At 35.6% G+C, this 14466-nt stretch overlaps 1 protein-coding gene across 1 annotated transcript in view; it reads right to left on the reverse strand.

Annotated features, from left to right (window-relative positions):
• The window catches only part of CNKSR2 (connector enhancer of kinase suppressor of Ras 2), a 191008-nt gene that overhangs the window by 58421 nt on the left and 118121 nt on the right, over positions 1-14466 (reverse strand). The window contains exons 10-12 of the mRNA XM_042810178.1: positions 12188-12321; positions 9079-9290; positions 3992-4206 (exon numbers count right to left, since the gene is read on the reverse strand). Of these exons, the coding sequence (XP_042666112.1) occupies positions 3992-4206; positions 9079-9290; positions 12188-12321 (561 nt within the window). The remainder of the gene's footprint in view (positions 1-3991; positions 4207-9078; positions 9291-12187; positions 12322-14466) is intronic.

The following is a 14466-nucleotide window of genomic DNA, read 5'->3' on the forward strand; positions in this document are numbered from 1 at the left end:
TATATTGTTGTGATTGCTTCAGAATACAGGAAACCCACTTTGAATCAGCTGGCATCCTTCAAATGACAATTTTCAGTTAATAAACAACCACCACACACTAAAGAATCACCATGGTAATTTTTTCCACGCCCTTCACTTTGTCTACAGGACAAAAAACAATAACAATTTGGCTATGGGTAGCTTTTTGATCATAGATTTTTCCTTTTCAGAATCATGCATAAGCACAGTAGAAGCAAGGAGTTAAAATCAGTGTAACTGTAAAACCTGATTTTCCTGTGCAAAACAATCATAGTTAAAAAAAAAGAAAAAAAGAAAAAAAAAAGAAATATTAACCTGCATATTAACCTGTATACCTAAATGGCTACACAACTCAAAAGGAAGGAGACCTGGAATCCTTAGGGGAAATAGTCATTAACTGAATAATCCAAAATTATTTAACATTTGTACCAAGGGCCTCCAAAATAATGAAATTATTATTGTTGAATAAAGATAACACAGAACTGAAACTCTGAGAATGACATGGATGAGACCCAAACGCTAAATGAGCTGCATGGTTTCCATTCCATTTTCTGAATGAAAAAAAAAAAAAGAAAAAAAGAGAAAAGATAGAAAGAGTTACTGTGTGTTTTTAATTTTACACAGAAATTGCATCATCTCAAATCAAATGTTTCAGAAGTTTCATTCCACAGCAGATCGCAGTCTTCTATTAGCTTCAGTATTCCATAATGCAGAGTGGGGAATCACAAGGACCTACCTGAACATCCAGAGACCTTACTCTCTGGCACTTCATATTTGGGGCTGTTTTAGAGTCACAGATTATTCAAAAAGAACACCCAAGAAGTTCTATGTCTCAACATGGCCAAGCATACAAGAACAAGGAATACCAGATATAACTCACTGGACTGGGAATACCAGGCAGTAAAGTTTTCCATGCCAAGACTATGGCTAAAATCAGTAAACACCTTTTAATATTTAAACAGAGAAGTAGTGAATGGGAATAGAAAAGTCACTTTCCTTTCCTGTAGCTCAGTCCTGGATTTTTATGTCCTGTTCTTGCGTACAGACTTGAGGATGAACATTTAGTGTACTTTGAGATGAAAAATGAGGAGTTGAAAGAATCATGAGAATGACAAAAGGATGTGTGAAAACACCCTTTCTAATAACAAACCCTGAATGGACGTTTATTCCTTTCAAGCAAAATTAGGATACAAAGGGATTTGATTATAACCTGACAGTTTCTAACTGGGAGATAAAACTTGGTAACAAAAGACCTTTAAACCTAGAGGACAAAGGTACAATGATATCTAATGTTGGAAGCAGAACTTGAACACAGGCTAATAGATGAAACCTTTTAACATAAAGAACAACCAGGGATTGGTGAAGTATATTTTTATTTCTGGATCTGAGGAGATATGTTCATCTACAGATACCTGTCAGGAAAGACCACTGGCTTGTGGTTTGCACCCCAGGGAGTCAAAGTACTCTCTCTTCACCTGAAATTCTAGTATGATGAAAACATCTGTTTCTTAAAAACAAACAAAACAAAAAATCCAAACCAAAGCAAATGTAAAAAACAACAGTACATTTTACTACTATTAGTACAGTTTCTGGAGTTATCACCATTCCTCTTGCACTGAACTCGTGCTCATCCAGAGACTCCCATTTCCAGATAATGCAAAAACTTTATGAAAACTAGGTAACTGATATTACCAAACCCTTGTACGCTTCCTTATTTCAGACCAGAGTGTAAATATGTTCTTCTATGTGGCAAAGAAACACAGACCTTTCTGCAATCTAAATTAGGATTTTCTAAGCCCATATGCATAGGTGGCACCACCATAAACAGGGAACTGTATTGCATTGCATGATGGCAGCCAGGATGCTTCCTGTGATAGGGCACTATAAGGTTGTGAATGCTTTGTGAAGGGCTCCTTCCATTTGTCCTGTGAACAAATCAGTGTCCCAAGCTTCCTATTACTGTTCCAACTTCACACATTCCGCTCCAAAACCAGTGAGCAGATCAATGCTGATTTGCATTCTAAAGAACAAATAACCTTTATTTATGTTTATAAGTAAATGGATTCCCACCAAACTTGCAAAAAGAAGCTTTAATAGCAAAGAAGCAAAAATAGAAAAGAAGCAAAAAGAAGATTTAATAGCATTACGAAGATACACATTTGTGGTAATGATCCACAAAAAGGATCATCAGATGGTGGTGGAAACTGAGGCGTTAACAGTTAAGGTGCATTTTGCAGATGAGTGTCCAACCTGCATGAAGAATGCTGGTAGTCAGTCCTGGTTGCTATTCCTCAGTAACCTTCACACAAGAATTTTGAAGAGTTTTCTAGTATCTGTTTATATTGTTTATTCATACAGATTTTGGAAACAGATAATAGATAATAGAGGCAGCCAAGGGAAAGTGAAAATGACATTAGAAATGTTTCATTGTATACAAGAAATTCAATAATTACTAACAAAGAAATGCCACTGAGAGATGAATATTCTCTCAAAACATGAAGAGTATTTCTAATTTACCATACTGTTCTTTACAGAATAGAACGCCTCTGTTACACAAATAACTTTTCAATTTTCTTCTGTAAATATTTGATTTCAAGGTCTCACGGACTGATTAGGCTTTTTTTTATAAAAAAGACTGTATACATTGCAAAGAGGACAGACAGTTACTCAAAAACTCCTCTGCCTCTTGCATTATGCACCTATACATCAGTTTGCCTTTGCAAATTGCCATCTCTACACAATCAGATTTCCAACTTGCTATAATTGTAAAATGGTTGAAAATAACATAAGAAAAAAACTTAACATCGTGCCTTAATTATTAAAAAAAGAAAAAAAAAAAAAAAAAAAAAAAAAAGAAAGAAAAGCAACAACCTTTTCACATCTGGGTACCTGAGTCAATTGAAGTACAGTGTAATAATTAATGACATAATGACATAATTTCTGAAATTTATCACTCACCTATACATGTAGTGCAAAAAGCAGTTTTGGAACCCAGTGGGCCCACCATTCAAAAAGTTTTAAGGAATTTAAAAACTCTATTTTAAATTAATCCACACCAATTATTACACAACAATTTGTAGCAGTGTTTTATAATGCTTCTAAGACAAGAGTTACCTGGATCTTACATGTTCAATGGAAATCTAGCTGTTAGTTTTTCAAAGCAAAGTTCTTGGTAAGCCCCCCACAGTGCTGCTACCCTTAAACACTGGCAATCTAAATCACATTCTCTGTGCTAGTTTATGAAGGTAACTACAATTATTTCTATTGTTTTGCTGTATAACTGTGTGTGTATTACTCTATGACGACAGGTCTAAAACGTAAATGATTTCATGAGGTTGAACACCATATCTAAAATATGTTGTGACTGTCAACCTACATTTTCTAGACACATTTGAAAACTAGGAAGTTACTGGAATTCTCATTTTACATTCCCTTCAGAAGACTTCAGAAGACTCTTTCCTTTCCAATTGACTTTCAAGTTACTGAAATCTATTATTCTATCTGTATTAAAAACAGCTACGCATACAACATGTAATCAGTATGCAACAGGGCATTCCCCACCTCAACGGAAAAACAAATACCTCCACAACAAGTTTTCCTGCCATTAACAGGCCTTTCCAATAGCTATAGTAAAGGAGTTATCTAATGTGACTTGGCATACTGTGTTGAAATACATTCAGTCAAACTGCTTCTTTCCTTTCCATCAGTAGCAAAATAAGTCAAGACAGAGATACCAGACTACATTTCAAACATAAGATCTTCTGGTTACAGTGTTATAGGTGTCTGTTCTGCATTTCTAACGGGAAGATTCTAAATAGCATGCTTTAAACAAATTATTATCAGAAGGTCAGGAAACAAGGCCAGAACTGCAAGATTACCAGTCAAAAAAAGTCTTCAACACCTCTACAAAAACATGACAGTCTCTCATAGCAAGCATAGAGCAAAAGGTTCCTTTAAAATTATTTTTACTCACATGGTACAAAGTGGTCTCTGGTCCAGGTGTGCCAATGACATCTTGTCTCAATGAATCCATTTGTAAACTAGGTAACAACGAGTAATGACTAGGACTATTACCCTTGTCTCCTTTCTTTTTTGACTTTTTTCCGGTATCCTTTTTGCTATTCCTTTGAAACATGTAGTCTTCTTGGCCTATTTTCTCATTGCTCATATAGCGTAGCAATGAATTTTCTGTTGAAAGAGTAATGCAAAGCACAATTATGATTTTTTTTAGGTATATACAATATTCTCAAGAAGATCTGCTGTCAATTTTAAGACTTCAAGACTTCTTCATTAGCAAAACTTATTTGCTTCTTTGGTGGATATAGCAAGAAGATATTGAATCTTGATCTGAAGGGGAAATTCATTATTTTTTCAGGTTTCTAGTTTTGCTGACAATGAAAAGAAAACTTACATGAATATTCACATAAGCAAATGCTGATGTTGTCTTGAAGCTTTCAAAAAATCAGCAGTGGCACACTTATAATCGTATCTATAATCTTTTTTTAAAAAACATATCCTAAATTAATACAATTGACTGTGGGCTCATACATTTACAAGTAACCTGCTTCGAATGTTCAGCCCAAGCTTGTTCACTGTATCATCCGTACTTTCCTTTGAAATTATCCCCGTAGCTACCAGCTTTTATCTGAGGGATCTCCCAAGGTAGAACCAATGGTTACGAATTTAGGAAAACTCAGACATGTCTTTACATGTCTGCCTCTACACCTGGTGTAGGGAACCTGCTTTGGCTGGGGGATTGGACTCGATGATCTCTGGAGGTCCCTTCCAACGCCTACAATTCTGTGATTCTGTGATTCTGTCATGAGTGTGTCTGATCTTTCCTTATATTCATGTATACATTTGGTATTCATACCTCCTGTGGCATTGCTTGAAGCATGATAAAACCCATAATGCCTTGTACAAGACATGACCAGATCACTTACCTCTCCTACTATCTCGTTTGATTTTACTGGGATCTTCATAATCCCCGACCCAGTTATATTCTACTGGCATAGAAATAGGCCTTAGTTTCCCTAGAAACAGAGGGAAAAAAAATGAGATCATGCACCAAAAGGCAATATTTAAGTAACATTCTTGAAAGAAAAAAAGAAATTAAGTGTTAAGCCGCTATTCTACAGCATTGCTTATGAAAGAGGATCCAGCATAGCCTCTGAACCAGAGATTAAGTTCTGTTTTCTTTAACAGGGAAGAAGCAGTTAAAAGTATTTAATGGATTTCTTTTTTTTAACTTTAGAAAATAAATCCAGTGCCCTACAAAATCCTCACCAAACTGATGCCTGAGACTGAGAAACACACTGAAATTACGTAGTTTGCTTTTCATTAACAATATCTGTTTGTTATTCTGAAAGCCCCTGGCACGCACATATAGAAAACTGTTTTAAAGCATATACAGAATGAATTGTTGGTAAGAGAATCACATTCACATCACTAAGATACCTTTACAAATAGCATTTTTGCTGGGATGTTTAAAAGATGTCAACTATGATTTCTGCTTAAGATTTCCACAAATACAGCTGGAAATTCAGTGAAAGTGTGCAATGCAACTTAGTGGGATTACTTAAAGTGAGCTACAGTTTTTAGCAAGTTAGGTCGCCTGCAGAAGCAAAAAAAATACCATGTAAAGTGGCATGGCAAATGGCACAATGTCCATCTCACTGATTTTTTTTTCAGAAACAAGATAAGTCTTTGCTCTTATCTACTGCTAACAGAAAATAAAGGGAAAATATTTTGTTTTGAAAAGTATTAGAGCTTAAAATTAAAAAATTAGAAGTTTTTTTAGCTACATATTGGAAAACTCCCGACATAAAGGTCATCATTTTCATTCTGCTTTTTTGATGTTAAATCCATGATACAGTGAAAAAGAAGATACTTGATTACGATGAAAACAAATATTCAAATGTGTCTACTTAATGAATAATGGCATCCATGGGAAGCTCACCACTACCATGCACGTGCAGCATAATGATATGCTGTTTTTGTGTTTTGTTGTTTTTGCCTTTAAAATTTTTAAGATATTGTAATGAACATGGCAAAAAAATGAGTATGTTCTCTATAGACAACAAGATCAATTCACAAATACATAATTACTGAGAATACAAAATGCTTATGCTTAATTCCCTATTTATCAATTAGTTTATTAGTTATGGGCACATCATTAAGTGTGTTTGAAGTCATTGAGATTTGAAGTACACCATTTAGAAGTCGTTTCATGAGTGCACATGTATTATCCTTGATAAGAAAGATGTTGGTCACTTTTTCTAGAAATACGACCTTATCTTCTATGTTAGAATAAATTCACAGGATGCTATGGCAAGCACTTACAAAATCAAAAAGCTGCAATAAGTAGAAAATCATGTAAATTGTGATTGTTATCAGAAGCTATAGTCATACCAATTTTTCCATAATATCTCTAGCTGTTGAATTTATCTACACTCTTTTTCTGTCTGGCAGCCAAACTGCAATGAACAAATTTGTTTCTTTCCTTAAACTTGATCTTCATTTGTCTGCTGCTGCTACTATCTCTTTCACGTTAGCCCATGTGAAGCCCCTGAACCTCTTTTGCCTATTGACTACACTCAGGAAAATTTCATTGCTGGGATGCAAACTGAAGCATTTCAAGGCCAACTAGTAGCAATTATACAACAGTTGTAAGCCAGTAAGAATACGAAAGAGAAGTTTCTTTGTTAACAGTTGAAAGAAGCCAACAGACTCCTCAAAGAGAAATCATGGAGGAAACCCTGTTAACTCTCACAAAGGAGGACTGAAAAGTATTAAAGAAAATTAATGCCACCATATAATTAATGATGAGTATACGTTGAAAACAACTATTTCTCTATTTCTCAGAACTCTGTTTGACCTTCTTTAAGAGGCTACTGTAAGCCAGAGGGATGTTATTTACTAGATTTTTGTGAAATCCTTAGGTTATGCCTAGCCGCCAATCTGATGTTAACAAATGGCATGTGCGAAACTTGTGAATTTAATGCTGGAATGGTAATAATTTTAGAAAATATACTTAAGTGAGAACAGACTCTGTGATGTGAATTCATTAAAAAAGAAGTCAGATTAAAAGTGAAATGTTGTATAAGAAGTGTGTTAAAAAAGTGATTTTCAGTGGTCTTAGATCCATGTATTTATAACCCTTTCAGCTAATAGGAAAATATGCTACAAAAGCTACCCTGTAATAAATTAATGGATTCAGCAGTCCTTGAACAAAGTGTCGTCCTCCCTCTAGAATACTAGTATTAAAATTTAACATCTGGAACAGAGAGTACATCTCTGTTAATGGAACTGACTACATCCACCAACTGAAATACAGGAGCAATAAAATTAATATATCAACTTTGAACACTTATCATTTATTTCATACAATATAGGCATGGTTAAAAAACATCTGAAAGCACTTCAAAATCAAAAGGATACTGAGGATTTTGCAGGAGCATTGTGTGGCTGTGTGGAACAAGTGCACTTTATAAAAACACATCCTTTAATATTGTGCAAGCACAATGCAAGCACATTGCTTAAAGTCCCGAGGATACTTTACACAGCTCAAGCTCGATTTGTATCATGGTTCCCAGGTGATTTTGGATCTTGGCTGCATGATGTACCAAATATATTCTTCCTCATAGATTAAGCCTGTCATCTTCTCAAAGGGATATGATGTCAGGATTGCAATAACAACTCCAAGATGCAGCCTATGCTCAGTTTAATAATTGAAATAACAGCAAATGGGGTGAAAAAACATTCAAGCATGTGTTGAGCTATTACAAGGACTGTCAAAATAACTTTTATAAAAACAAAATTTCCTCTTAATTTTCTCCCATGTACTAACAACTCTATCACTGAACAATTCCTTGTATAGCAACAGGAAACCAATTTTCCTAGTCCAAAGCCCAAATAAAATGCTAGGTAAAGGCCGTATTCCAATAGATCCAAAATGAAAATAATCTGGAGAACAAAGCTTTGAGGAGCAAAACTCTCATCAGAAATTGTTTCAGTGTTCTCACCATAAATAAGTGAAAATCCAAGACATGTAAGTACCATGAACATGCATGTGCATTTACATACGAAATTCTTACATGGACAACACACAGACTTATAAAATAGGGACTGCTATATATAGCAAGTCATCATTTCTCATATAAAAAGTTAGAGAATGTTAAAACAGCATTACAAAAAAGCATACTATCAGTCATTTTTCATTTCTGAAACTAGAGAAGAATAAGAGAGTTTTAGAACATAGTACAGCATGAAAACAGAATACCATCTTCTTGTTCATCTGAAAAAGTTTTGATCTTTAAAATTACTTTGGTAAATTTTTTCTAATGCAGAATTACTATACCTATGCTACTGTGGAGCAAGGGAAGGTGATTATATTGCCTTCTACCACAATTTGAACACACTTGTAAAGGCATTTGTCAAGATATAGTTCAGAAGAAGATACAAGGTCAAGTGGCTTACCATTTCTGAAGGTCAGTGAAGTCCCCAGAAGGGGTGATCTCTGAATAGAGATCCTGCTTCTTTGGCTGCTAACCCTTAAATGAGAGTGAGGAGGAATGCACCCAGGGTCCACCTCTTCCAGTTGCCCGGGTGCACTGCTTGCACCAATGTGCCCTTGGTTAGCCGTGCATTCTCACTTGGTACTCAATCACTGATTCAGGCCTAGCAATTCCTATTTAGCTACTCCTACACTTACACTGGGAACATGATTTCATAGAGAGGGTTTAGCATAAATGCATGGCCTTCTGCCAGTTTTTCTGACAAAAGGATACTGAAAAGTTACCTGGAAAATTAAGCTGATAAAATTATAGAACGCAGATTCAGAAAAATCACCAAACAAAACTGGATTTGCCATCCTTATAATAGTAATACATATATGCTTGCACAGAATAAGCTTTTATGTAGAAATTAAACTAAATCTGTACAAAATTCTCAGCACATTCAATAGCGACTGGAATTATTTTTGTGCTTAAATACAAGAGCAGATGTACGAAAAATCCTAAAATCAACAAACTGTGATAATGTCAGATCAAAATGCCATACCATACGTTGGTGTGCTCTCTCTCCTTCCAGGACCACTTGTTCTTCCCTTGTCATACTCATAGCAGTATAACACTGCATCTTCCTCAACCACATTAAAACGCTTTCGATACTCCTGGTCAAGAAATGAGTTTGGAGATTCGGATCCTGTATGAACTGGTTTGCCCACTGTATGTCTGCCAACATCATCACATGGGAGATTTCCTTTTTCATCCCTTCAGTAAATAAAAGATATATTTATTATATATTATATAATATATTTAAATAAGACATTCATTTTTTAAAACGTGAATATTTAATTAAAAATGGCAAAATATCAGCATGCCACACAAGCAGCAAATACATACAACTGGCTAAAATCAGGATCACATATTATGTATTCGTATGTATGTATACGCTAGTTATCTCACATCTTTGCTCATTTGCTTCCACTGCAGATTGTATTTTAATGGTTTCTTTAGAAAAGAATCATACAAATAAAGTTGATGTGCAGCTATTCTTTTTATGATTTTTTTTGGAATATATTAGCACTTACTAACTTAGGGCAAGGAAATAATGTTGACTTTCAAATGTGCACTTCCAAATCAAACAGGTTTTTGAATCAATTTTTGAATCAAATAGTTTTAAGACATGGCCGTATGGTAAGTGTGGATAAATTCTGTCTAGTTTCTTACAAATTAACCTCTCAGCAAGAAGAGCCTACAAGCATTTGACAGAGTTCTGTAGTAGCCAATTTGGGCTTCCAAGATGTTATAGATATACCTGTGCAGTAACAAAAAGAATGCATAACACTTTGTCATGAGCTGCTGTCCCAGGACAGAAATTTATTGCAAGCAGCACGCTGCACAACCTACACAGAGAACCCCAAGCAGATTGCCCTCTCCTTGCACTAGGTAAAGAAGGACTCTGAAAAACTGCTGGTATGGCTGTGCCTGGAGATGGCTGCAAAAGACCTGATTGACAGTAATTTCTGAGCAGCAAAATGCATGGGAGGCTGCCAAGAGAGTAGCTGTGGCCTCATGTCCTCACTGTAGAGTTTCTGCCCCTCTAGACCATGTAAATACAAAGCTGACCCATTCTTCTCTTTGTGCCCTGTAACCTTGTATGAGTACAAAGCAAAGCCAAGCAGCCATGGTGGAAAAGAAAGAGCCATCCTGAATCGGCCATGGCACTAAAACTACAGAAAACCTCTCCATCCATTTTACCTGCTCTGCCAGGCTTTCCCAGAGCAGAGATGGTGCTGGTGAGGGGGAAAGGCACAGCTCCACGGGGCTGAAAGCTTGTTGCTGTGACAGTGGCAGGGGACACTGGCAGGAAAGCAATGGAGACTGATGTATCTTCCAAAGGCATTCAACAGACTTGACCAAGCACTAATTTGCTACCTGCAATTGTCAGTAACCATCACAAGAAAAGGATGGGTCCTGCTATTTGTGTGTGGTTGTGCTGGAAGCTGTAGCATCTGTGGGTGTCACCACTAGGACAGCAGGGTTTGGGGTTTTACAAGTTACATCAAAATGTCGAATCTTTTATTCTATTCCAGGAACAAATGGTGGGCATTTTACTTTTTAAAGTTCCCCCTTGGAACAGCAACAACAAACTAAGAAACAGATTCTGAACATTTTGATAATACCCAAAATAAAGACATGCTTAAATATAGTTAATCATAGACCAAAAAAACCTGATGAAATGTCAAAACAGATCATTCAGGAACACTGTACTGTATGTGGCAGCTTTGTGAAACGAACTACAGTTCATTAGGATTTCTCTGGCAAAATAAAAAATGTGTAGCTTAAAGAATCTTGTGTTAATATGTGTTATCATATTTCATCAGAATTGGCCCAAACTTGTGCATTAATAAGCATTATTTGATGGTATTAATAAATAGCCAAAATGCATTCTGAAGATACCAGTTTCTAGAGTTGAACTTAAAGACTGCTGAAATACGAATATCTAACAAAAATACTTCAAGGAAGAGGATGTGTTCCTTATTAAATAACAGAAATATTTCTGAGGTAGGAAATATGATTAGCACCAGTACAAAGGCATTATTTCTTTCAGGAGAGTACAGTTTCAGCTGCAAGAGTGGCAGGTCTTTGCCATGTAACTATACATTCAAAAAGTGAACAAAGACTGTGTTTTGGTTGGGGTTTCTTTCTGCAGTATTTTTTTTTAATCTCCCCAGAAATAAAACCAGACCAAGCAGCATATAAAGTAGGGATGAGGAAGGAAAACAAGACTCAGCTTATGGCTTTAAGAAAGGCCCGTGGTATCATCTAAATCATGAAATAGAAAGTCACTTTCTTGCCCTGGAAGGTTTTTTCATCTCTCTGAAGAGTAAGAATTAATCACAGAATCATGATTTCTCCTCCCCACGAGGCAATTTAATTTGCCATCTACCTCACTCTTGGACAGCCCCCAGGAAATTCTTGTCAGCATCAGGTCACAAATCTTATTAATTGGCTAGAAGAGTTACTGGTAGTAGAGTCTAAGAAAAACTCAGGTACCAGAAAACCCAGGTACAGGAAATTCAGATACAAGAAAGGACGTGGTGCCCTTAACAGGTTTGTAAGAAAGTAAACTAAAAGAACAGCAAAAAGTAATTTAAAAATACATTGAGTGGACGTTCCACATCTGATACAGAAGCATTAAAAATGCTGGTCACTTGTAAATACATCTTTAGGCTTCCGGCTGGTTATTGCCGTCCTTATGGATACAGCTGCAATTCTCTCAGAATTTTAAGAAAGCAACATCCATGTGTATTAAGAAATTTTACTGAATCATTTAGGAACGTGTGAAGGTAGGTCAATGAATCCCACACTAAGATGTAATCCTGAGAACTGCTCATACACTAATGAAATATGTTCAAAAAGGAAATTAGTAAAGCAAAACAAAACAGCGCTCTCATTGTCAAAGCTGCAAAGTTTCTTGCTTTTAGCACAGCCTCCATTGTTGCATCATAGCTCTTAGGCAACGGAATAAACTCTTTTCATAGTTACATATATAGGGGTTTGGATAATTTTTCTCTTTTGAAGTAGGACAACAGTGTAATAGGCATAGACTATTCTACATTTGAGAGAACAGAGTATTGAATTAGAGTACTGAACACTTTTACCTGGGAACGTAAGGTTCTGTTGGAGGAGGTGGTATATAAAGATCCTGTAGTGCAGAGCTGTCTCTTTTTGTAGGTGTGCTGATAGTGCTGGATGGTGTAGCAACACTGCTTGTAGGACTTCTGGGAATAAGAGGCTGGTTCAAAGGAAAGAGAGAAAAAAAAAATCACAGTTATCCTTAAATATAATTTACTTGTAACTGAAATAGCTAAAAAAAAATCTCTACAGCTCAGAAAGTTAAAGAAATAGCACTTCTAATCTTTTACATGATTTTAAAATGAAAAAAATAACACTTCTGTTTAGGGATGTGGATCTATGAATGGACACGTATTGTGCTTATAAAATTGACTCATCTGATCATATCTTACTTTTTTCCCCTTTGCACAGCAAGATTATTGCCAATGCTCATAAAAATAGTAATTAGTAGAGCCACTAGTGAAATCTTCATGAGTAAATAGCATATAGAATACAGTGAATTGCTTAATTTAACTAACATTATAAAGAAAAAGTCTAGTGTTTACAGTAAATGTTCATAAGTAGGCATTAAATTGAATGTCGTCTCTCCCCATCTGTTCTACAGCTTAAGAATTAGCTATAAAAGATTCAGTTTTTGTCTGCAGGTGCCGTAAAGTCAGGTACAGCATCCTCAAGAGCACATGTGCTATGATACTGAATAAACTGGAAATTATTATTATCCTTCATTTTCCTAGGTAAACTCGTCACAAAGTAAATCACAGGTAAAAAAAACCCCAAAAGAACACAAACAAAACCAAAAAAAATCTGTACCCTTCTTGCAGAATAATAATGCGTCCTAGCTATCTTTCTCATTCAAACATGCCCCTTCTTCTTAATCACATCTTTACCTCTTTCTCAAATTAAGCATGATTTTCTCCTTCAACTCAACTATCTTGACTAGCTAAATAACGATTATCCATTTGAAGAATTTATTAAATCACTGTAGGACTGGAAATTGTAGCACGATTTCCTAGCACTCTCTATACAGATGCAAATACATAAAAACAAAATGAGAAGCAAACGTAGACTGCTGTAGTCTAATTAACAATGTCTGCCTAACGCTTCTTGGCTTGTTTGATAGATGAACTTAAGCAGAAGAAAATGCAAGTGAAGTACTGTCTGCTTGCACCCTAAAATTTAAATACTGAGTTTTGTTTTGTAAGAGTACATTCTCCTGCATCTTTTCGGAAGTGAAGTCTCTGAAGAAAAAGGTTTTGGGAAGACACAGTGTACACTACACCTATAATTTCTGAACTTAGGAACTGCTGGAGAACACAAATATTTCATACTGTATTTATGACAGAGTAGCTCTAAGCACTGACCAAATGGGTGTGCAGAAAGATCCTTCTGCCAGCACTATGAAGAACAGAGTATGACAGAGAAAGCACTGAGAGAATTACCAGTTTATATTTTCTAGATATTAACCTTGGTACCTATACTGCAAAAAAATCTCAAGAGCATGAACTTTTTCAAAGCACGGTCCTTTCACACGATAGCAATGAGCCCTTGTAAATTTATGTTCATCAAGCAAGTATTCTCCATTGCATCTTTTTTTTTTTTTTTTTTTACAAACTGTATTTTAAGAAGAACACATGCCACTTAGGAAACCTCAGACGTCTTTTAACTGGATTCTGTTGTGTGTTTTTTGTTTTGTTTTGTTTTGCAGCAGAGCTGTGTTAGATTTATCTCAAATATAATAAACTTCATGTTAAAAAATGTATCATTAAAACTTATTACATCTACTTTTAGAATGATGTCTATAAAGTGAAACAAATATTCTCTTGCTGAGTGTAGAAATCTTTCTCCTATAAACAATGATACTGCTAAATTCTTTTGTTGCTCAATAGAGTTAATATGAGTATTCTGTAAACACACCAGTGAAAGACAGCCAGTACTTACAGGAAGAAAGGGAGAAAGACACAAACACAAAACCAGACAGGTAAAAGACTTTACAACCAATAAAAACAAGCAGAAGACTGAAATCTACAAAAATAAGACTGAAGGTGGTGGCAAAACTGGGGGAGGAAGGAAAAAACCAACAAAACAAACAAGGAGAACTCCTTCAGAAGAACAAAAACCTTATTGTTTAAATTTTCATCTGTGACACAGTAGCCACAGATGTTCTTGAACCACTTACTAAAGCCTTTATTTTCCCTTTCCAATGCCTTGCATTATTATGGTAAGTACACACTGCAGATTGTTGAGCAGTTTGTAGAATTATTTTTTCCTAAGCCAAGAGAATTTTGTTACCAGGATCATGTTTACA

Source organism: Centrocercus urophasianus, unplaced genomic scaffold (genome assembly GCF_019232065.1).
Source record: "Centrocercus urophasianus isolate 14NV4802_14NV808 unplaced genomic scaffold, USGS_Curo_1.0 seq_12, whole genome shotgun sequence".
NCBI lineage: Eukaryota > Metazoa > Chordata > Aves > Galliformes > Phasianidae > Centrocercus > Centrocercus urophasianus.